General features: G+C 43.8%; 1 protein-coding gene and 1 long non-coding RNA gene across 14 annotated transcripts in view; one reads left to right on the plus strand and one right to left on the minus strand.

The window, feature by feature from the left end:
• Nucleotides 1–711: 711 nt before the first annotated feature.
• The window catches only part of PRICKLE1 (prickle planar cell polarity protein 1), a 103,292-nt gene continuing 78,718 nt past the window's right edge, over nucleotides 712–25,285 (minus strand). For 2 of the 13 annotated variants that reach the window (XM_070621052.1, XM_070621061.1), the window contains exons 2-8: nucleotides 14,666–14,850; nucleotides 12,835–12,948; nucleotides 11,838–11,975; nucleotides 11,025–11,228; nucleotides 8,689–8,875; nucleotides 6,883–7,746; nucleotides 712–4,746 (exon numbers count right to left, since the gene is read on the minus strand). In XM_070621052.1, coding sequence (XP_070477153.1) covers nucleotides 3,887–4,746; nucleotides 6,883–7,746; nucleotides 8,689–8,875; nucleotides 11,025–11,228; nucleotides 11,838–11,975; nucleotides 12,835–12,948; nucleotides 14,666–14,797 — 2,499 coding nt within the window. In that variant the 5' untranslated portion in view covers nucleotides 14,798–14,850 and the 3' untranslated portion in view covers nucleotides 712–3,886. Of the gene's footprint in view, nucleotides 4,747–6,882; nucleotides 7,747–8,688; nucleotides 8,876–11,024; nucleotides 11,229–11,837; nucleotides 12,052–12,834; nucleotides 12,949–14,665; nucleotides 14,851–23,291; nucleotides 23,428–23,612; nucleotides 23,764–23,856; nucleotides 24,549–25,285 lie in introns of those variants that run through there. The other 11 variants (XM_070621057.1, XM_070621054.1, XM_070621053.1 and 8 more) reach the window with 11 other exon arrangements.
• LOC103547482 (uncharacterized) lies at nucleotides 13,036–19,502 on the plus strand. The gene is made up of 2 exons (XR_543961.2): nucleotides 13,036–13,147; nucleotides 18,196–19,502. It is a non-coding gene; the product is annotated as an uncharacterized lncRNA (long non-coding RNA).

A 25,285-nucleotide genomic window follows, 5' to 3' on the forward strand; every position in this document is an offset into this window, starting at 1 on the left:
GCTATTAGATAGTTCCAAAGAATGGCTAGAGAATCTCACTAGGCAATTAGTGACTTTCTCATTTAACTAATTAAAAATGATTTTTATCATAATTGTGTTACTAGCACTGAATTGACAATGAGGCTCTTAGTGGAATATTTTTTTGATCCCAGTAAGTTTTCTCCTTTGTGCATCCAAAAAAGGTCACAAGTATTTCTATAAACAGTAATTAGTTGTGCCTCTAAGGGCACAGCTAAGGGATAGGGGAATCAGCTTCAGGCTCCTGAATTTATAACCCATGCAGTGGGGACTTGCTGATGGCAAGCTCATTTTGTTCAAAGTGTTTCAGAAATGTCTGAATTAGTTGCTAGTGTTCAAAAGCTGGGATATTTCATGAAAGTCCAGATTCTTTGTCCGGAAAAATCTGAATTTCTAACAACACTGGTTCTCCTTTCCATGGCAGTAGTCAATTGTCCATTAGAAATAAGAAGCTCAATAAACCAAAGTGTGCACACTCTATCTTAATAATGCCTGCGCTGAAATTGTCTGGGCACTCCTGAACTACACCCACACCAGTACTTCCAGGTCCCATCACCCAGGACCAAGTTGGGCAGGGATGCGTGCCACACATGGAAATCTCGCAGTCTTGGGTGCCCATTCCAATGTTACTACTCTTTTAAGAAGGCCGATGATTCCTATCTAAAGTGAGAGAGTTAGACAGCAAATGATATCTCCTTTCACTTCTGGTACATTTTATTTAACTCAGGAACTAGAAAGCAGTCTGTCAAGAATAGCAAATGCATACACAAAATGAATCATTTTCTTTTAAAGAGCGCTAAAAGGAGTTCCCGTTGACATTTTATCAGCGTCCTTCCATGGGCCTTAAGCAAAATGTTCTCCACTTTGGTCTGAAGTGAGGAAACTGCAACCACTAGAGTTCTGCTTCACCCATGGAGAGCTTTGAGGCAGTGTTTTAACATGTGATGTTTATCTTGGGGCCACATTTTAGAGTTTAGTAAGAGTGCAGAGTATCTATCTGGTCAACTGCTAACTAAATCTACGAACATCTTTTGGCAACTATATGCTTAATTTTCTTGCCTAATTCTTTACGGACCGCAAGGCAGTGCTTCCCTTTCTTCCTTTGTCTTTCTTATCATTATACACTCATCTTTGTTGTCGCTACTAACCAAGATTTAAAATCTTTAAAGGTTACATTATTATTGTGAATAAATATCTCTGCATGTCCTTAAACCTTTGGCAACTTATATAACCTTTACATAAGGAAATGAAAAAAATGAATAGGGTGATTGTTGTGAGAAGCAAGAGCAACTAATCTTTTGAGAATGACTTGGAAACTACTGGGCACAGTAACTTCAGCTTATCCCTGCACTTCTCCAGGCTAAGTATTACCTGTTTACTATTTGTCATCCATCCTTTGCAAGCAACATATTGCAGTAGTTTTTTCTAAAAGGATGCCTACTCCTTGCAGCATAGGTTCTGAAAAGGTCTTGAAAAATCAAGAAATTTGCTAATATGTGAGTGGTGATGAAACAAGCACTCTCATACATCATTGGTGTAAATGTAAATGAGGAGAATTTCTTTTGGAGGAAAATTGGTGATATCCACCAAAATTTTAAATGCATAACCTTTGTTCCAGTAATTATGCTGCTCAGAATTTATGCACGTGTGCCAGTTCAGGATAAGGTACCTGTGAAGAATTCAAGTCCATCACTAAGGGATTGGTTAAGTAAATTATGGTTTATCCATAAGTGGAATATTACGCAGTCATTAAAAGAATGAGGTAGACCTATATGCACTAATGTGGAATGTCCACATATAAAGAGGAAAAAAGCAAGCCTCAGCATGTATAGTTTGCTACCATTTTTTAAACATACATTTATATAAATATGTTTTGAACATCTGAAGGATACACTAGAAATGGATAATAGTGGTTACTTCTGGGGAAGGGAACTGAGGGACTGGGGATGAAGAGTGGAAAGAAGACACCTGACTGTCCTTTATTGTTTGAATTTTTTTTACTGTGTGCATGCATTTCCTTTTCATCACTGATATGTTTTTAAAATGAACCAGACGAGGGAAATGATACAGTTACTGAGTAAAGCGCTCTCTCCCCAGTGGTGCGTTTTGAAGGGGCCCTGTCTAGCTCAGATACAAAGCCCTGACTATCCAGGGATGGGTATAGGGGGACGCTGTAGACCACTGGTTCACCTACTGGATCCATGTTCCTCCTTCCCAAGGCCTAACAGCTTTTGCCCATTCTGGTAAATACAGACAACCTTAGCTCTGTGTCTCAAGTCCTATTTCCCGCCTACTCACAGGGGCAAGTGGATATGCAGGAGTCAAATGGTGGTCTGCAAATGGTAGAAGAATGGCAAACCAACAAAGGAGCAAAATGGAAGTGATCTGGATGTGTTTGCAAAGATTTGTGTTCAGAAAGGTAGTTTGTGATTTATTAAGCATTTATTAAACACTTTCCTAAAGGTCTGAGATACCACTATGACCTCAGGCCTGAAACATATGTGTAAGAATGGCACATATCAAAATATCAGCTCATTACTTCAAATCCAAGAAAACTTGAAATAGAACCTCATATTAACTTGATGTAGTCAGTGGTACAGTATCCTCCAATTTAAAGATTTTAAAAGAGAAACATAACCAGAAGGCCTAGTTTTCAAAACTGCTGTTAAAGGCCAACAAATTAGCTGGAAGGAAGGGATAAAAAGGAATAACTTCTCTTCAGATAATAAATCTACAAAGTCCTCTGCTACAAAAAGCAGATCCTTATAGTTTTGGTCTCTTCGCAGGAGATAATCACCACCTTGCTAAAAATGGGAAAGGCACCCCCTACCATCCCCAAGGGGGAAGAAAACATTCACCCAAACAGCTTCTACTTGTTTTTACCATATATTCCAGGGGTATATGTGGGTTTTTTTGTTTGTTTTTACATTTATACAGTTTACATTGCTTGACCCATAAATAACACTTGTAAGATTAATAGGGCCATAGTTTTAAAGAGTATTTACATAGCCCCACCATGCATACAGAGCCTTTTTAATATTGAAAAATCAAAAAAAAATTGAACTTTCCATCACTAGGCAATATAAATTTGACCATCTAAACTTATAAACCCTGACTAAAATACAAGCAATCATTTCATCCATAAATGCTGTTTCTGGTTCCCTAACAAATCTAGCACTGCAGTGTAACAAACATCTTGCAATTCAGGGATATAAAAATATCAGCTTTAAAATCTGAACTGTACAGTATGTACATTAATATTTGCACCATTAAATTAGGAATACACTTAAGTCTGTGAAATACTACATTATAAATAGCAATGCTTTTTTCAGTCTGTAGCTGGAACTAATACAATACAATGTTTACCTGGCTAATGAGGACTGAAAGGGGATGAGGTGGCCTCGCACGATGGGATGCACAGTGTTGGCTGGGTCAGCGTCACTACGCGCATGCCTCACAAGACACACGGATCAGGACCTGGGCCAACCTGGCGCAGACGAACGACAAACACTATTGCTTTACAAAGGTGGCTGAAGTTCTCCATTGTCTAAAATCAACACCCTCGTCCAATCACCTGATGACAGTTTCTTAAGGATTCTCTTGAGGACTGGAGAGCAAAGGAGCTATATAAAACACTGATGCACTTGACAGGCACAAGATGTCACGTCAACCTGGCGCCATCCGAGGAGGGTACACTGGAGAAATCACACCTTCCATATGTTAATCTGACACTGTAAACAGCTGCCGGGGTCTCATTTACATGGGCAAAGCACTTTAAACTATTTTAGCAACTTTCCTATGGAAGAAAAAAGATATGATTCAAGATGGTTAATGGCTAAGTTTAAACATGATCACCACAGCTACCAGCTTAAGAAATAATACAGTTTTTGCCCTTGTGTCCCTTTTTCTTCTTGGATTTAGTTGTCCTCTGACCAAACTGAGGAGTAGGGAGCGCAGAAGTTGGACTAGAAAGGTCGTCTGTATAGTAGGCGTATCTCTGTGGCCGGGGCTGAGGAATTGGTTGTCCAAGAAAATATCCTTCTTCTTCTGAGTCGGAGGAGGAGGTGGAGGAGGAACACCAGGAATCGTCGTCCTCCCCGTAGAGTCCCAGAAACCTGTGCACTCCCGGGTTCTGCAGGGCGTAGTCGGAAGTGGCATGGGCATACTGTCCATAGAGATCGGCATTCTGGATGTATGCTTGGATCTCCCGGGCACTCTTATTCTGTATAAATTTCTCATAACTGTCGGGGGTGTAAAGCCGCAGTCTGTCCTTGGGAGAGTATTTTCTTTCTGTAACAAGATTCAGGGCGTTGTCAGAGCGGGACTTCCTACTTCTCCTGCGGCGATGGTGATGAGACCTGGATCCCCTCTCTTCGAAATGGTAGACCCGTCTCCGAGTCCTCTCGCTCATTGGAGGCTGCCGGATTTCAATGTTGTCATAGTTTCCATTGTCAATGACATCATCCGAAAACTTGACCTGCTGTGGTCTGGACTGAGACTTGGATCTTCTGAGCACAGGCAGATGTACGGGTTTCTCCTCAGGCATGATTTTTTCTGGACACAACTCTGAACTTAGACTCTTCAAGGACTCTGCACTCCTGTGCAGCATGGAAGAGTTCAAAGTCCCCATATTGCTCATTTTCTCACAATCTTCTGCTTCCATTTCCTCGAAGTTTTGCAGAGAATATAATGACGGCCTTGGCTTACTTTCTCCATCCACCGAAGCTCCTAGAAGAAAAGCCAAGACAAGATGTGATTCTCAATAATCCTAATATTCTGACAATTATTATACACAAGCTACAGAAAGGAAGCATTTCAAAGACAATTCTCCCAAATTTCAATACTTAACACCCAGTAGGTAAAGCCAATGTGCATATACACTGAACTGAGAAGAGGGATAAATTTTGTTATTGATACAAGGGGCATAGCCCCTCTTATGAACCCAGCTGTTTTGGAACCAGTTATAGCACATGGCATGAGCAGCCAAAATGTAAAAGCTCTTCATAAAAGTCCCATTGTTAGTTTATTAACATGACATGTAGAAGCTTCTGCCTCTGAATCCATTAAAGCCAGACTGCTTCATTTCAACAGCTCTCAAATCAGTCCCTTTCTTTGCATCCACATGGCCACCATGATGGTCCTCCTCCTATACCTAGATTAATGGTTGGCAACCCACAGCCCAAGGGCCAATCCAGCCCACAGCCTACTTGTGGATAAAGTTTCACTGGAACACAGTCACATCTATTCGCTTACATACTGTCTGTGGTTGCTTTCTACAATGACAGCATTGAGTAGTTGCAACGGACACTCTAAGGCCCAAAAAGTACTATCTAGCCTTTTACAGAAGTTTGCCACCCCGACCTAGAGCTTCATCCAGGCTTCTTCCCCTTCAACCCCTAAAATGATATGCCACTTCCAGATTCATCTTCTTTTAAAACTTCACTCAAAACTGATATTGCTCTCCTTTGCTATAAAAGGGCCCAGGCGGGGCTGGCCCCGTGGCCGAGTGGTTAAGTTCGCGCGCTCCGCTGCAGGCGGCCCAGTGTTTCGTTGGTTCGAATCCTGGGCGCGGACATGGCACTGCTCGTCAAACCACGCTGAGGCAGCATCCCACATGCCACAACTAGAAGAACCCACAACGAAGAATATACAACTATGTACTAGGGGGCTTTGGGGAAAAAAAGGAAAAAAATGAAATCTTTAAAAAAAAAAAAAAAAGGGCCCAGGCAAGTTAAGATAAACGGATACAACCCAGCAGACTGTAAAGGACAATAGGGAGTGGGGCGGACTCCTGACTACTAGAGACTACAGAACTTCCTACTTGCTAAAGGGAACCTGTTGTTCATCCCATGACTGTCAAGAAATGTCAGCCTAACACTTTATGTGCACCAAATGATGTCTATTTTTGATATTAAATGTTAAAACACCTATCAGGGCCTGGCAAACAGGAGGTATTTAATAATGTAGTCTCATCCACCATGCCACAACTCCCCTTTGTTGTAGGTGTTATCTTTGACATGTCCAGCAGAAGCCAGGAGGGCAGCTGTCTTATCCCTCCTTGCCCCTGCAGCACCTGGCACAGCGTCATTCCTGGCTGGGGGCAGCTGCTAAAGCCCTTCCTGTCTATGGTACAGCAACAGAACCTTTGTGAAAGGACTGGATGTCATTCCTCTGGCCATAACCCTAGCCCTGGAACAGCAGGCATCCAAAGCCTTAAGTGCAAATATGAGATTCAGAAGGGCTGGGTTCTAGGCTCAATCTTGCCTTTAAAAACCTGTGTAAAGTTGGGCATTTAGCGTCTTGGTAATTCAAATTTCCTCATTTGTAAAATGCAATAATATCCACCCTGTACAGCTCAGGGTCATTTTAAAGGTAAAATGGATAACTGAAAGGAATGTGCTTTGAAAACAAAGTGAAATTATTTTATAATCTGGGTAAAAAATACTTAGCTATTTTTGAGCTATCTGTGGCCACAGGGCAATTCAGGAAAATATAAAAAACATCATGAGCTTATAAAGGGCGCAGGCTGATTTTAATTTCTTAAAATTCATAGAGCATGATCCAAAGAGTCCAGTATCTTTCAGATACAGATACAGACTCCATTATCTAGATAAATCAATTTCCTCCTCCTCAAAACAGGGATAATAAAAGCTGCCCTAAAAGACTGCACTGAAAATATATTTTACATATATGCACACACATGCAAACATCTTGTTTTTTTCACATTTAACTGAAACTCTTCCTTCCTTCCCTTGGTCTACAGTTTTAACTAACATAGCCCCTATTGGTGCTGAACTGTAATTTTTGGAATAAACTTTTTAGTGGCTCCTTTTTCAAACACCCCATAATCCCTGGATTATGTACCTGTGATATTAGACAAAGCCAAAGAATCCATGGAATCCCGAACACTATGCTCTGGTTTCAAGTCTGACAAACACTCCAGGGAATCCTCATACCACTGTGTTTGATCATGATTATATCCCGCAGCCCCATGGTCCAGATCTAGTTCCTGGAGCCTCCTACTGCTTGCAGGCCCTGGGTGGCTGCCATAAGCAGAATCGCCCAGTCCATCTTGTGACTGTGCCCAATACATATCAGATTGGTACTTTTTACTTGCAAGGCTCTGGTTATTTTGCTTTAATTCAGTCTTATTTTTAACCATGTTATCAGATATCCAATGCTCACTGGCTCGAATATCCATCTCATTGGGCTGCTGCTGAAAGAGGCTTTTATCACCAAACTTGAGGAGGAGCTGCGTCATATAATCTTCATGCTCAGCCCATTCTTCAGGGTCTTCTGGGGTTTCGTGCTCTACTCTGCCTTTCCAAAATTCTTCATTGACAAAACTTGCTCCTTGCCTGGAGAGACTCAGATCATCTAGTTTCCGAGAAAGGGTGTCGTCAGCATTGCCTGAAAGGCCAGGAAACTTGTAATTCAGAGCGGGGGACAAGAGGAGAGACTGCCTACACTGATCCGCTGACCGACTGCTTTTGCCCATCCGGACACTTCTTCTGGAGTCCCTTGATCGAGCTGACTGAAATGCAGAGTCCGAAGAATCAGAGGCATGGACGTCTTCACCAAGGCTGCAGGTTTTTGAGCAATAAATCTGACCTTGTTTGGGAAGGAAGGGACACCCCAGTAAAGAGGCTTTACACTGGGCACAAGAAAAGCAGGCTTCTGTGGCATGCCAGTGCTGCCCGTCGTAGGTCATCTGTGCATGGTCGACACCTGTTTTGAACAAGGATAGAATAGCAGGTTATATAGTTCAATGCTTGAAACACAAGAACAAAGAAACAGAGAGACGAAAGACTGTGGGCATGAGGGAAGTCTCAGAGGTGATGGAAATGCTCTGTATCTTGATGGGGTATGGGTTACACCGGTACAGTTAATTCTCATCCCTCGCAGATTCCGTATCTGTGAATTTGCCTACTTGCTAAAATTTATTTGTAACCCCCAAAATCAACTTGCAGAACTTTCAAGGTCATTTGCAGACACGTGCAGAGTGGCAAAAAGTTTGAGTCGAGACGCATGTTCCCAGCTGAGGTCACATAAAGGGGCACTGTGCCTTCTGTTTCAGCTCTTATACTTTAAACAAGTGACCAGTTAGTGCCATGTTTTCTTCGCATTTTTGTGCTTTCTCTTGGTGATTTTGCTGTTTAAAAAGGCCCCCAACCGTAGTGCTGAAGTGCTGTCTAGGGTTCCTAAATGCGAGAAGGCTGTGATGTACCTTACAGAGGAAATCCATTCGACAAGCTTTGTTCAGGCATGAACTATAGTGCTGTTGGCTGTGAGTTCAATGTTAATGAATCAACAATACATATTATATACAGTGTCTTTAAACCCAAACACACATGAAACAAGATTATATACTGATTGGCTGATGAAAATGTTGTGACCAGAGGCTCGCAGGAACCTAACCCATATTTCCCTGAGGAGCAAAGATTCAGTACTCAATAATTCAGTGTTCAAGGTGACTTTACAGAACGTAACTACCACAAATAATGAGAATCGACTATACAGCCATTTATCAAAACTCACCAAATGGAAACACTTAAGATCTGTACATTTCACTATATGTAAATTATGCCTTGATTAAAAAAAAAAAAATGACAGTGGATAATCATAGACAAATGGATAAGTGAGAGCAGACAGGCCAGGCTATGGACTTACCAATATGCTCCCCACAGGTTTCACAGTACTCGGCATACAGAGACTCAAAACAGCCACAGCAGAACGGGCGGCCATCCTTCATGATGTACCTCTGTCCGCCGAGGACCGTTTCACACTCAAGGCAGCAGAAGTGTTTCATGTGCCAATGGCGACCCTCAGCTTCTGTGCACTCATCAGCAAAAATTATCTTTAAAAAGAAATATGAAACCATAGGGTGAAAGAAAATCATTGTCAGCTATTTTAAAGACCAAGTAACTGCAATTTCTGGGCAACTGATACTAGCTCTTAAAAAAGTCACTTAGATAGCTAACCTTGTTTCTCACAGTCTCCAGCTTAAATCTAACTTGATCTAGCTGCAATACAAGAGCAGAAAATTTAAATGTTGGGGGAAAAAAAAAACTAAGTGCTTGCTTAAACTTTAAAAAAACAAAACAGGGCTGGCCCGTTGGCCAAGTGGTTAAGTTCACGTGCTCCACTTCAGCAGCCCAGGGTTTCACGAGTTCAGATCCTGGGGGTGGGCCTAGCACTGCTCATCAGGCCATGCTGAGGAGGTGTCCCACATAGGAAAACTAGAAGGACCTGCAACTAGAATATACAACTATATACTGGGGGGCTTTGGGGAAAAGAAGGAGGGACGAAAAAAAAAGATTGGCAACAGATGTTAGCTCAGGTGCCAATCTTTAAAAAACAAACGAATAAATAAAAATAAAAAATAAATAAAAATAAAAAAACAAGACAGATTTCTACATTGGAGGTAATACATTTGGTTATATTTTTGCTCCCCCAATCACACTTTGTTGTATAATCTGGCAAAGAATACATCACCATTGAAATAATTTAGTGGTCTGTGCGTGTTTTAATGGAAAGAAAACTCAAAAAAATGTGCGGAGTCCACACAGTTACAGCTATCCAGATGCTGGATTGTGTGAACAGCACTTGTGTACATAATGCTTCATTTGACCTGATGGCCATCTCCAGATTAAGGACTTTATTTTATTTCTTTAAACATTGGCATCTGAGCTAACGACTACTGCCAATCTTTTTTTTTTTTCTGCTTTATCTCCCCAAATCCCCCCTGGTACATAGTTGTATATCTTAGTTGCAGGTCCTTCTAGTTGTGGCACGTGGGACGGCCGCCTCAACGTGGCCTGACGAGCGGTGCCATGTCCGCGCCCAGGATCCAAACCAGCGAAACCCTGGGCTGCCACAGCAGAGCACATGAACTCAACCACTCGGCCACGGGGCCGGCCCAGGACTTTACTTTTTATATTTTGGTTTCAAAAAAATTTCAGGGGCCGGTCCCTGTGGCCGAGTAGTTGAGTTCACATGCGCCGCTTTGGCGGCCCAGGGTTTCACTGGTTCGGATCCTGGGTGCGGACATGGCACCACTCATCGGGCCATGCTGAGGTGGCATCCCACAGAGCACAACCAGTGACACTCACAACTAGAATATACAGCTATGCAATGGGGGCCTTTGGGAAGAAAAAAAAAAAATGATTGGCAAGAGTTGCTAGCTCAGGTGCCAATCTTAAAAAAAAAGAATTTCAAATAGCAAATCATTGAAAAAGCTTCAAAAATAAATAAATGCATGAAAGTAACAAGGGAAAGTTTACTGTCACTGATTGAAGGAGACTAAGGAGATACAACGAATGAATTCAATGAAGTACCCTGGATGGGATCTCGGAAGAGAAAAGAGCCATTAGTAGAAAAACTGGGGAAATCTAAATATAGTCTATAGTTTAATTAATAGTATTATGCCAATGTTAATTTCTTGGTTTCAATGCATATACCATGGTTATGTAAGATGTTAACAAAGGGGAAGCTGGAAGAAGGGCATGTAAGAACTCGCTCTAATATCTTTGCAACTCTTCTTTTCTGTGAATCTAAAAATACTTTAAAATAAAAAGCTTAAGGAAAAAAAAATTTCCTTTCACACCATCATCCATTCCCACATGCCCCGGAGATAACCACTGTTAACTTAGAGTATGTCTTTCTGTATAGTTTCTGAGTGTGTACAAATTCATATACAATCTTGTTTTTCTCCTCCTTTATGTAACAGAAACAAGACCATTTACTACATACTCTTCTTGCAACTTGTTTTTTTCCTCACAGTCCATCAAGGATACCCTACTTTTCAATACACAAAGACCCCTGCTGCCTTCTCTTCGTTAGCCACATATTATTCCATTGCCTCAATGAATGTACAGGGTTATCTTGAAAATATACAAACAGAGCACAAGCAGGAGATAGTTCTATTTTGCTTAGGTGTGAACAGTGGAATATTGGCTTACTAGAAGCTTATTTTTTCCAGTGTTAACGGGTGAACTTTTTTTTACCTCATCACATGCTGAACACCGTGGCTTGAGCAGTTCAGCGTGGTGCCTGCCACAGTGAATTTTTCCATCCTGGTAAAAATAGATGAGGTCGACCAGCAGCTCGTTACACGTGAAGCAGACAAAACAGGATGGGTGCCAGCATATTCCAGGGCCCGCGCGAGAGGCAAACACTGCAATTTCACCTCCATTTATCTTCAACCCACACTAAAAACAAAAGGATTGGAATTTAAAATGATCCTTTTTTAACAACTGGATTCTCAGCCTTTCCCACTTCACACTAAATCCCAAATTTGTCAGGGGATCTTTTATTTTTGTCTCCTCCTGTTAGTGATTAAATAGCTCTTTAATGCAGGATTATTTGTGAGTCTCAACTGGAAGGAACAGGCCTCAGATATACCACCACACTAGACTCTTCTAAGAACGCTTCCATCTGACTCACATTAAGCGTGGTTTTCCTGAGCCGGCCTCCTGTTGGATACGTTTCCTACTCTGAGCATGGCCAGGGAGGATCTGGATGTCTTCAGTATGTCTCTGCGTTTTTTGAATACTAGGTGTACCCTACCTCCTCCCTCCCTGCCAGGATCCTACGAAAGGCAGGATTTCCCCGGATGTTTACCAGAAGGGCAGACTGCTTCCCCCGTCACCCCCAGCAGTGCAGCCAGTTATAAACATGAATCCCCATTTAATATAAAGCTAGGCTGCCTTTCTTTCTCTTTGGCTTTCAGGGTCCACACCTGTGCCAGCCCTGTCACCTCCCCTCGGCTTGCTCCATCCACACCACTCCCACGAGCTGCTCATCCTTGAAAGGGCTACCTGCTCACACACAGCGTGCATGACTGCTCTGGACAAGAGTTTAATCGTTCCCCTTCCAAGCGCTTCCTTCTTCCGCTGAGCACTGAACACCTGCAATTCTTTTTTCTCCTCTTCGCTCAAAGACTGGCAGTACCGCACCTTCAGAGAAGGGGAAACAGAAGCACTACACTGGAGCGCAGTCTCCCTCACCGATTCTTTCTTCCCAGAGTCAGAGCTTCAGGAAATAAAACAGCAGGTTTATCTGGCCTGCCCTCGAATCTCCAATTTAAAAATGACACCATACTTTTGAAATGACACTAAATCTTGCAGCCTCTCCAGCAAGAGGGAAGTGCTATTTGAAAGAACGGTCTTTTCCTTAAAATATGAAAAAGGGGCCAGCCCAGTGGCCTAGTGGTTAAGTTCACAGGCTCCACTTCGGCCGCCTGGGGTTCAGGAGTTCAGATCCCGGGAGCGAACCTACACTCCGTTCATCAAGCCATGCTGTGGAGGCATCCCACATACAAAATAGAGGAAGACTGGCACAGAACTTAGCTCAGGGCCAATCTTCCTCACACACACACCAAAAACAAATGAAATGTTTAATTTAAACTCTTATCAGCAGAGATACTGAAAAAATGTAAGACATTAACCTTTCCACAAAAGGCTTAAACTTGTGAATTGCCACTTTCACCCTCTAGTCTACGGGCATTCAACTCCACTGCAGGCTTGAACCACCAAGAAGCTTGACTCTAGATGAAGGCGCAGGGAAAGCTCAGGAATTTGTGGGCTCCTGATAATTGGAGGGTAGCTGCAAACACTGTAAAAACCAAGTTGTGTTAAGTTCATTGCACTGACACCCTTTCTCCCTAAAAGAATGGAAAGCTGTAGTCTCCAGCCGAATCTTAATGGAAGAAGGCAAAAGAGAGCCCTAGCCAGTGAGGAGCTGGGGTTTATGGGAGGCATCTTGATGCTTGGCACGGATTTCTTTTCCTAATGAGCCTTCTTCCTGTTATTTTACCTCATTATCATGTGGTGGCAACTGGTACAAAAGCTGTTTAATTCGATGCTTCTCTCCAGGGCTGTTGACATAAGGAACCTTTTCCTCCGGTAAGCAAGCAAAATAGAGCTGGATCTGAGAAGGAGATGGAGAGAAGGACATCGGCACACAGGAAGTGAACAACTTGGCTTATATTCCATCTTAAATAGTTACCTTTCCCTTTAGGTGCAGGTTTGGCCTCCTGCAGCTAATGAGAAGACCAGCTGAGCCAACCCAGGAGAACCATAAACCTTCAGAGAGCTAGCACCCAGCTGCTAAATTGCTCTTCAGGAATGTAAGTGGTAATGACAATTAGGGGCATCATAAATTATGTGCCATAAAATATGCACATTTAATGCTACTATTCTTTAGTCACTCTCCCTAGGGTCAGCCAAGAGAGAGTCCTGGGTGAGTGCTACAAATGACCACACAGGCTGTGTGACACTGTCCAAAATCCAGCCACTACACAAACACACTGACTTTGCTCTCTGAATTTTACACTGTTACAGAGACAAAAGCTGTTTTGTTAAACTTTGTAAACTCTCCCTTATCAGGTTCTCTCAAGCATCAGCTTTCTTTGCTTCCATGGGTGTTATTTTCCAAATACTTGGAGTCAATTTCCCCAAGGAAACTGGAGGGGAGCCATATTGAGCTGTACTTAGTTCACTTTGAAAGGAGAACTCAATTTTTGTTTGCTTTGGGTTTTTTTCCTGTTGTATTTAAAGGACCATCCCTTAATGAGTACTGCATAGGACACTATAGCACTAAGAATGAAAGCGATTTAAGGAAAAAGATGGGAGATTAGGGAATTTGGAGCTTATCTGCTTTAATATCTTAGTATCACACAAACCTACCTTATCCTAAGCTTCAAGAAAGGATTCTCTCTTAGTAAGCAGTTTGTTAAAACATTGCCTTCCTAGCTGGTGTGCCCACATCTCACCCTCTCCCCACTGTATCAGCTACATAAGCTTTTACACTTATAAACACTTACTGAATACCAGCTCCGTGTGTGCCAGGGACTGTGCAAGGCCCCGGATGAATAAAGACCCCCTATTCTCAAGAGTTCCCACCATATAGGAGACAAGCACAACTGAGAAGGGGCCAAGTGGGTGTGTAGTTGCTTCGCTTTCAAACTATGCCTTGGCTCTATAATAACATCTATCACCAGCAATTTTTAACAAGTTTATCATTATCAGGAGATTGAGAAAATAAAAAGAGGCATATAGAATGTTCTCATCTTCCTTAAAATAACAATACAAAGCAAGCACAAAATTAGCTCTTAAATTTTTTTTCTAATCCACGCTGTGTGGTGACAGATTCTCTTATGTGCGAGGTTATCAAATGTGAAATGTGTAAGCAACAACACTTCCAATGGTTTCTTACAGCTCAGTGTTTCCTCTCTTGCAAAGCAGAAGTGTGGCTGAGAACTGGCCTGGAAACTTTGCTTTTCTTTTATTACCTTTTTGTTGTTACTGAAGTTTTTAAAAAAGCAAATTTCTCTCACTCTCTCCAAAGGGACTCTCAGAAATTTACATAACAAATGCATATAAGTACCCTGGATTTCATTCATTGGAGCAAAAAATAGCATCATTATTGGTGCTTCCGGATCCATGAGTACAAAAAGGATTGAAAAATTCCTTTGAGAAACTAAGTACAACCTTAAAAAGCAAAAATTTAAAACTATCCCAAAGCAGAGTGGGGACGGAGGAGGGGAGCAGGTCAGCATGGCACTGACATTCGATAAACTTGTTTTTAATTCTTAAAAAATCTTAAATCACATTGAAAAACAGAAAACACAGGATTAGGTTCCCACCTGCTCTGGTCTGAGGCCCGGGGGCACCCAGGCGTACTCCTCCAAAGCACAGCCAGAATCGTCGTCTGACGTGGAACTTCGCTGGCACCCAAAGGCGAGTTTGCTCATTTTGGGCTCCATCTCCAAAGGCATAACAATCAAGTTAAAAGCCGTTTTCTTAGTCACAGGACATCAAACAGTGGCTGCTGTGGATAAAATAAGAAAAAACAAAGAAATTGAAAACCTGAAGACATTCCTCTTACTCTCCAAGAGCTTTTATTGAATGCTTGTTTACACACAGCTGGGACCCAGAGAAAGTCACCAAATTACTAGTGTCCCCACCCCCAGGCCCAGTGAAACTTAAAATCCAGGGCCACCCAATTCAGAAACAGCCCCCTGACCAGCTCAGCATTTTAGAAAATGCCCCCAAAACTAGTTTAGTTCAGTTGCCTTTAAAAGGTGCCGCTCTACACACTGTTCATTAGAAGGGTTCTCAAGAAAATTGCTTTGGCTTTCTAGCTTGCCCACAGATGAGACCCCCTTGAAGTCTTGGGAGGGACTGTACCTGCTCCGGCCTTGTCCGCCACTATGTGCTGGGAAAAATGGCTCCACAGACCCTCCTCCGCTCCCCCATGTTTCCTATCAATTTTCCCAGCGGAGGCACTGCCGCCTGCAGCGAGTGGGTTCACTGGGCCAAGCTGCTTAGGTTTCAGGTTTCTGATCAAGTTTTGAGAGGCACTAGACTCAGTTTACTCACGGAGTAGAAACAGCACAGGTGAAGCCTTACATAGCACATTAAATCCACAAGCCTTTACTATCTGCGGGCTAACGTCAGCCAGATGTTCACTGATGAGTTCCTTCAACAAAAAGTAACAAATCTAAGCACTAGGTTAAAACAAAATGCGGCTTGCTGACTATTAGTGCCGAATCGCATCCTTAGCAGGCACTCACAGAATGGTCATGTGGCGCCTACTGTGTGCGCTGTGCTATCAGCCTGCTGCTGGGCAAAGTGAGCTGCAAATCCTGCTCTGAAGGAAAAGTCTTCTCAGATGAAGGGCCGTGTCTACACAACAGTCACTGCCCTACCACCCAGGAGCTTTGCTACCACCATTTATGTTCCTTCTAAGTCTCTTCTGATTCTTAACTCATCCCTCATCCCAAGACACTATGAAGAAAAAAAGACACAAGACTTTCAAAATCAGATGCAGCTTTTTATACCTGCCCCTTTTCCTCCACCAAAAAAAGAAAGAAAATTACAGATAATTAGCCTAACCCAATTTTAGAGAAAACAAGGCTCAGGGAAGTTAAGTGACTTGCCCAAGGTGACATAGCTAAAAGCCAGAGTCTAGTCACACTCCATACCTGACACATCAGACTTCCAGAAATTCTTCTGCCTTCACAAATTCTCGCTTGTTTAAACAAGTAGGAAAGACAGAAAAACCTAAACATTTTCACCCTGAGACGTAAGTTATTTCTCAGCAACTATCGAATGCAACCCTAAATACTTACAGTATTAGAAAACACTAGTATTAGAAAAATAGCATTACAACCTACGATTACTAAAACTTAGTTTTTCTTTTATAAATCAAAGGCAATAAAAAACTTCAAGTTGTAACAGTTCCCCATCCAATGGCTACAATCTTTATTAGCAGTAGGAACAATGCCACACAGTAGATATTATTCCAACTAATAAATTTAACTTTCATTCACCCTGAACAAAAAGTAAAGATGACCTCATTTCCTACACTACCATTGGGAGGTTACGACCTTTTAAACAAGTCATCATTTCACACAGGTGCAATTCATTCATGTCTCGACTTAGGAAAGGCTTTCTAAACACAGGCACATTCCTCTTAGCCCTCAATAAAAAAGGATGTGTTAATGAAAGTCAGAAAATTTCTTGGATCTAGTCTTTCCCTTTTGTTTTGAAAAAAACAACTCCCACATGTCAAAGGAAGAGAACTAGAGGTTAAGAATTTAATTAGTAACTCAAAAACCCCCACCAGGAGAACAGGGTGCCTTCAGTGCAATTTAACCTGAATCATGAAATATGCACATTTGTCCTTTGCCAAATCCAGCTGAGAAGGGAGACAGTGAGGTACCTGCTCTGCAGAAACTTACAAAGAACATAAATATTAAATAGAACCTAAAAACTAAATGTCACTATATATAAAAGAAGAGAAAACACTACAAATTAAGACAAGTGATGGATTTTCCGAGCTAGCACAAAGACGCAGATTGCCGAAGATGTGAATTACTCTTACAGCTGTATTTCTTGATTAGCCTTTTGTGAAAAATGTACAGTAAATTACTATCCTAATCAAGGTAAATCAACTTTAGCAACTAAATGCCACAATCCCCCTCCCAATCATCTGGATGTACTGGTCACATCTCAAGCCCACAACTCCCACACGCTCATTCCAGCCTTTCCACAAACGACACTGAGGCCTGTCATCCATCAGCAACGTGAGGAATATGACTGAAGGAACGTGAGTGACAGTTATTTTTACCACAGGCATGGCTTTCAGTTTCACTTGTTGGCACTCCAAGAGCTAACCTACTCCTTCTGCCTAGCCTGGCATCATTACTGTTATGACATTTAATCACCGTATCAAGCAACCCAATGAAGGCCTAGCTCCCTTAACAGCAGAGGAAGCTGAGCCTCAGAGCAATTTGCCACAGGTCAACTGTCCACGTTCAGTAAGTTAACAAGCAGTGGCCTTAGAACTGGGCCTCTCTGTGATCTGAAATCCCTACATCCCGGCCCCGCCTCCTGGGGGTGGAAGCTGATTGAGCCAATGCCTTTTCTTTGGAGAACTACCCATGCTACTGCGCGAGACAGGAAAAACGATGTAACTGATGGGAGGCAGCCCGCTTTGCCTAGAGAAGGCATTTCAGGGAGAACCTACAGTCAGAAAGGGTTATGAAAATTCAGCGGCCTCACTCCGAGTTTATTCTTTGGAGAAAGCCTCTCTTTTTCTTTTATATCACAAGGTAACTTAAAATGACAAAACATTACATTTATTAGCAAGGTCTCAGAGCTGACCAAAAAAGAAACATCACAAAAGCGAAAGTTACACAGCCTGACCCCGACTTACCAGGCGGTGGTAAGAGATGCTACCCTATATTACTAACCACTTTTTCTTTACTTGATAACAAAAAGACTTGAATTTGGGTTTTTCCTTTTTTAAATTACCTGTACCTGTCAGCAGACCCAAAGAAGTATATGACTGTCTCATCCTATGTCGTAGGAAAGCAGTTGACTGCTCTGGGTCATGATGAAGGGTCTTCCTAATAACATGTAAGTATGACTGTTCTTGGTCTGCCAAAATACCACCTTTTAGGCCAAACAGGAAACCATGGGTGAATTAGATCTAACAGAAAAATTCCATTAATTTCATTTCCAGGGGTTGTCTCATAAGGTTGATCACATGATATAGGGACACATCAGTTTTACATGTGAGTTGAATTACAATGAAATTGAACTATTCAAAGTCCGGGTTATGAGATAGAGTGAAACATTTTTTCAATTTTTTTTTTTTTTTTTGCAGAACCGGACTTAGATGGACAAGACTGGCTGTCCTGTGCCCCTTCCTTTATTTATTTTCTATGTTATTTACTTATTTTTGTAACTTTTTATTTTGTAATTTCAAACTTTAGAAGAGATGCAAGAAGAGTAAGGCACTGCTATCCAGCCTGCACCCAGACTCATCAAGAGTTCACATTTTGCTTCATTTGCTTTATCCTCCTCTTCCTCTTTCGGACAAACATACACACACTTCTGTGGGAACCATTTGAGAGTGTGTATTTTTTAGATTCTCCTAACCACAGTTAAATTAAACATGATCTCTTTAAAAATATATATATATATAAAAAAACCAAACACCAACTATGTGCAAGGCATCATGTTAGATGCTGGAGAGAAACAGAATAAAAAGCCAAAATAGCTCAAACCCGTATTCTGTGATTATAATTCTGGATATAAATACATCTCATCATGCAGGGAAAAGTAAAATAGTTTTTATGGGTTTGTTCACATTCCAAACAGAGTCCAACTATGAAGGAAATGTGCTGAGGAAGCAACACCTTTAAGATCTAACAACACCGTCAAAGATGGCACTGAGGTCAAGCACAGAGAAGAGGGATCTGAACTAAATTTGAGCAGGTGATGAGTTATTTGCAGGTACTATTTTGAAGAGATGACTAAAAGCCGACTATAAAAGTCAAGGAGAGAAATGAATAACAAACAGAAGAAAAAGGCAGGGACGCAAGGGAGGGGAGAAAGAAGTCTGTGGTCAGGTAGAGAAAGATGAGATACTTTTTTCTTAGAAAGACAAGCAGTATCGTGGGAGTAAGTCCAGGGAAGCCAGCCGATAAAGTGGAAGAGTTCCATTTCCCTCCTTTGTCCTTTCTCTCCCTTCTTCCTTCAAAATAGTTAAACAGCCACTTCTCACCACTTAGACTCAAGGACAAACAGCTCGCAGATGTCCGACTTCTCAATCATCATATAATTGTCAAGAGAACATCTGACACAGGGGAGAGAGCAATACTTAGGGAATGGAATCTGGTGCTTGCAGCATTCAGTAAACTCAGCCCTGAAGTCTTCATGCCTTTGACAAGGCACCAGACATCTTGGGGCCTGGTTCTTTAAAAACGCCAACCATATTCCTTCCAAAGACAGTCTAAGGACATGGAAGAGTCTTAAAGAAAAGAATTATATGAACATAACGAGTTAGTGTTACTACTGACATGGACCAGTTGGCATTGTTACTTCCACTGTGACTACACAGATTTTCTTGAAGCTGACCAGCACATCCGGCATAAGAATAACGTGTTAATAAAAAAGACCGAATGTTGATATGCGAGTTTCAGCATCTTTGTGAGTTGGGAAGGGGCTCTAGCTTTCTGAAGGGCGAACAGTTTTGCCAAACTCTTGGCCACCATTCCCAGCTCTCTTGCAATCAGCTTCTAACCAGTCCCTACATAGAACCTTTGACACCAGCACACACAGCACGCATGGGCACATGCATGTGTGCACGCACGCGCGCACGCACACACACACACACACACACACACACGCAGCAGTTTAACCGTCTATGGAGCATGGCAGGGTCTTTCCAGTTGACCTAGGGAGAGCACCAACTGTGAGGACCCAGTGTATGCTTGGTTGTGAGGGGACACTTGGTCCTCAAATTAGACTGTGGCCTCATTCATCCAATGCAGTGATGTAATGAGTGGTTCCTCATGAAATTTACTTTCCAGATTCATTCACTCCATTCATTCATTCATTCTATTTACAGACCATTACTGAGCAATTCTGGGAGATATCAAGAAAGCAACTGACATTTATTCCATTAAAAGCCAGAACTTAAAAAGCATCCACTGTGATAGAAATGTTTCCAAATTCCATTATACATTTCCTTGCTTTCTTTAATGGTGGTATGTGTGTAAATTATATGTGACCTAGCTTCTGGCTGTTTAGATTTGTTTTCATTTTGAGTAGAAAACAATCAGTAGAAAGAACACTGGCTTCAGGACTCAAGGAACAGGAGTTTTAATCCAGCCAACCAGCTGGGTGTGACCTGGGAACCTAGTTCCTCAACTAGAACATGCGGGGTTCAGGGATATCTCACCACGTAGAGCTGATATCCAGAAATGCATGGCCCCAGACCCAGGACTTTAAGATGCCTGACAAAGTTTGTATTGTTATTTTCCTCCCTGCTCTCATGATCTTTGGATTCTTGTTACTTCAGTCTCTTCTGGAGTAAGTTCGTAGCCTTTCCCCCTTGTCCACAACCAACCTCCTCCAAATCTTTTTTAATGTGTTGCTTTCAATATTCTGTAGATTAGGCAATTACAGTTTGAAAAAATTTGTCTGAAGTACATAGAACAATTACTTTGTGGACAAAGGCTCACGCCTCCTCCAACAAGCAAAGTAATCACTGGTGAAATAAGGTAACACACAGTATGTGAAGCTGTTACTGAAGGTAAACAGCAGCTATATTATCTTGCTGTGCTATCTTGGTCACGTGGGGTCATTTATTTTCTACAGATTGTCTGCTGCATCCAGAATGGCTAAGGATTATTATTTTGATTGACCTTGACATACACATAAACAAGCCTTTACTATTTTTCCCTAAACAGCTTAATAAGTCAGCACAGCAGACATAGGTGCAGAGGCAGTGAAGAGTCGACAGTTTCAATGGAAGACGGATTCTTCCAAAGAAGCAATGGCAATGGTAGCACAGAGTAAGATTTTCAAGAGTTATACACACCAGGTGGAAGACTTCGGACCTAACCCTACAGGCAATAGGAAACAACAATGAATAGGAGGGTGCCACTCCTGGTCTTAAAATATGATAGTGATGGTCAGGAGAGAGAAAAGGAACCTGGGGAGGGCCTAATAGCCCAGTGTCACCAAGAGAGCCTAAACATGGTGGCTTAGGGAGAGAAAGTAAAAGGAACCAATAAGAAAGGGGAAACTGAGTCAAAAATAGTTGAGTCTTAGGTGATTGAAAGACGAAGAACCAATATGGAAATGCTACATAAGCAAGTCAGAAAGGGAATGAGAATTTGAGGGGGTTGAGGAGAATGAGTTCAATCAGATACATATTGAGGTTAAAGCTGTACATCAGTTCTGGTATGGTTCCTATTATTCATCATTTTCTTGGACCAAGTCACCAAATCAAATCAAAATCATGCAAATAGAAAGCAGAATAATTTTCAGTGCCTGCCATTGAATACGAAGTGTAAGGTCATACTCCTAATTACAAATACTTTTCCCAATGTAATTCCACTCTAGTTCCTATGAGAAGACTACCATGGCATTGCAGGATCCCTAGGAAAAAGTCTTTCTTGTGTGAACATGCCCAGGGACGTCAGAAATCCTTTGATCACCAAAAACCAGAACAGATACTGATTTGTAAAGTCAGTTGGGCTAACATTCCCTAGGTGTCCCCTGCTGCTAAGTGCCATCCAGTGGGCCACAAACTGCTTAACAACTTCTTTGTTAAACTGCTTGTTAACAAGGCCTTAGGACATAGAAGATGCAGATCACACACCCCCATTCAAAAGCTGCTCTAATTCTGCCAGGCTACATATGCAGGTGAATTAAATTTACCCACTAATTTGACAGGAGAGAGACCTGCTACACTTCCATTCTTTTCAACACACAAAATATATTACCCTAACGGATACATGTATTTCTGTGTTTATGGTGTCCTTCACTTAAAACTTAAAAAAAAAAAATGCAGAGACCTTTAAAAGTCATAGGTATCAAAACTATTACAATCAAGATTTGATTTTCACAGGAAAAAGAGAGTAAACTGTTACCTCTTTAAAGCTGTCACACACCCAAAGAGCACTCAATGCCTATTGTCTGCTAAAGACAAAAGTCAGGGCCAACAGAGTCCAATTCAATTATACTGAAATGAACTGGAAAGATAACTGTAAAATAAAAACATCATGAGGTATCCGGAGATATTACTCAGAAACATTCCTTCACTAAAACGACCTCCTACCAATTAGTGGCATTAGGCCATATGCCCTTTGGCACTTGCTCTATTTTCCAGGTAAACCTCCATCCAACTCGTACATTTTCCGACAGCTGAGTGGCCTGTCACGTACCATCCAATTGCCAAGAAGCTCTCCATTTTTCCAAGAGGAAATGTGCACTCTGCAGGGTTTCAAAGCATTCTAATTTCATGCACAAATACATTCCACGACAGTAAGACAGACCGCTTAACAAAAGGAGGAAACATGATGACAAAGCAAGGTCCTCTGCCAGGGCGACGCTCTGGGGGTCAGGTTATTTGGCTCCAAACCGGTATAAAAAGACAAAATTCCAAAAGCACGCTGTGGCGTGAGGCGGACCACGCAAGGCGCTGTTCCCATGAACTCCTTATTTTTCATAACGGGGGATGCAGATATTTTCTCCAAATCGGTTCCAGTCAGTCTCCTATTGATTTTTTGAATTTCTATTTTCAACGGCGGCCCAAGGAAACGGCAGCCAGACTCGACTCCAATGTACACACAGACTCAGGTTTCACGCCGTCACCTGTTGGCTCCTGAACAACACTCCTCTTTGTGCAACTTACAGCACTCATTGGAAACAAGTTTCCAGAGAAAACACTTCAAGAAAGTGTTTGAGAAGTCACAAGACCCGAGTTGTAAAAACAAATTCCACACATAGCCTGGTTTATATTGACAGAGATTAATGTGAAAACCCGAGCTTTTGGAAAAAAGGGGTCGGGAGGGGAGCCGGAGAGAAAGGATGGCACCTTCGTCGGGAAGATTCGGCTGGCTAATTCTAGACAGGGGGCGAGGGATGGCTGTCGGGGCTCCACTGGATCAACCCAGGCCCGCATCGCCAAGAGGGACACCTTCGAGCGGGCGGCAGCGCCCCCTGCGCCCCGCTGTCCCTCCTCTTGGCGCGGCGGTGGCTGCTCGAGCCGCGAGGGGGCGCGCCGGGCCGCGGGTCGGAGCGGGCCCCTGCCCCTCGCCGCCTCCCCGGCCTGTCGTACCCGGAGGCCGGGCTCCAGACGCGGCGACTGGCCGCGATCCCCTCCGTGGCGCCGCTGCCGGGCCCGCAGAGAACAGACCCCGGGCCCCGGGGATGGACCTGTCGCCCTCGAACCCCCTTACGCACCTCCAGAAAAAAGCCTCGCGCCGCCTCCCAGCGCAGCGTCACCTCCAAGGAACAGCACTCGCCCCGCGGCTGGACGGCGGTGCCGAGTGGCCGCCGGTCCCCGCGTCTCTCCCGGAGCCTCCGACGAGCAGCCCCCTCCCCGCGGGCGCGCCCCGACGCGCGCACCCTGCAGCCCTCGGCGTCCAGCCCCCGCCGCCCGGCTGCCATCAAGCCCGGGGCCAGACAGCGGCTCCCCACCTGCGGCCGCGGGGCCGAGCGCGGCCCCAGCCCCTCCCGGCGCCCCGCGACTCCGCCGGCCCCCGGCGCGCACTGACCACCCACCCGCTCTGCGACCCGCCGAGGCTGGCGGCCCGGCGCAGTTCTCGAAGGCAAACGAGGCTGGGTGCCCTCCAGGTCACCCTCGCCCACCCATTTCCGGAGGAGACCCTAGCAGGGCGGGGTACGAGGGGCGGGGGCAGCGAGCGCGGGGCCCATTGCACCGCGGCCGGCCGCGCCCCCTGTCGCGGCGCAGCGCTAGCCCCGCCCGGCGGGCGAGGGGTCGCTCCCCCGCCCCCGCGTGACGCACCTTTTTGGGCCGCTGCACTACGAACCCCTTTCGGGGCAACGCGGCGATTCTCACCCGCGGCAGCAGCCTAACCAGCCCAGAGGGGGCCCGCAAAGGTCCTCCAGCTCCCCAGAGACCCTCGGTCCCTGCCGGCGTCGCCGACTCTGCTCCCCGCTGTTTGAGTCGCCACGTCCAGGCCCCCGCATCCCCCACAGCCCGGCTCTGCGTCTCTCCAGGATTCTCCACTGCGGAGAGAAAAACGCGGGTCTCCGCTCTGCGCAGGGAGCCCGCCCGCGGCCGGCGATCTTCAAAAGTAACCAGAGCCCGCATTAAAAAGTAACCATTTCGCTTCCTACCCGTCCCACCCTCCGCGGAGGGCGGAGAGCGGCGGGCTGGCCGCCCGGCCCGCGGTGCCAGCCCTGGTCGGCTCCCCGCTCGCGTCCGCAGGAGGCGCCTGCCCAGCTACATATCGCCGCTGCCGGCTTTCCAGGAACTGTCACTGCTGACCGTGCCCCTGGCAAGTCTTCACGATGTCCCGCGCGCACGTTATTCCTGGAAAAGTTACCCACCCACTTGGCCAATCTCGTGGCTCGAGCACCTACCCACCTCTGTCCGCCTGCTCCATTCCCGGAAACCCTAAGTGAGTGCTCAGAGCAGCTGAGATGCAAAGACCCCATGATGCTTATGTAAACTTCCCCCTCCCGCAGGTGCACGCGCGGGCCACAAAACGCTGGGGTAATATGCAAGCCACCTCTTACAGAAATCGTCTCCACTCTGCACATAACAATGATGTCAGCAAATGGCACGTTTAACCAAGTTCTCACTTGGAAGGGCTCATTAACATATGAATTCTCCCCTTAGGACTTCTCTTGCATTTCGGAGAGATTCCTACTGCTTAGCGCAGGAGATTTATTTTTATCAGTAAATAACAGCAAAAGAAAAGGAGCCAGGTCATGGGATGCACGTAATCAAGTACACAAATAAGAGCTTTTATAAATAGGTTAAGTGAATATCATTATTCGAACACAAGAACGTGCCCATACGCAAGGCTAATCTTGTTTCTGAGCAATTTCTAGGTACGCGAAGAGAAAGCAAAGTTTGGCAATAGTTGTCTACAGAAAGGACCAAGAGATGTAAAAACGGGACCTCAAGGCAAGCCCAGAAAGAAATGATAGATGAATAATAATCCACAGCAGAGGTCTGAATCTCTTATGAACTACAAACTTTAATTTCCGCAACGGCTTCCTTATCACAGGTGATAAAATGCCAAAGGAAAGGAGAGAAAAAGATGCAATATTTAAGAGCTTTGTCAATTTACAAAATGCAAGTAAATAAAACCAACTTAAAATGGTCACCTGTTCCTTCAGGGTCCCACCTTTTCTTTAGGTTAAAAAATCCTTGTACCATCAGGATCCCTTGGGAGTGATTTGCAACATATATGTTTCTACAG

The sequence above is a fragment of the Equus przewalskii genome, chromosome 5 (assembly GCF_037783145.1).
Source record: "Equus przewalskii isolate Varuska chromosome 5, EquPr2, whole genome shotgun sequence".
Classification (NCBI taxonomy): Eukaryota; Metazoa; Chordata; class Mammalia; order Perissodactyla; family Equidae; genus Equus; species Equus przewalskii.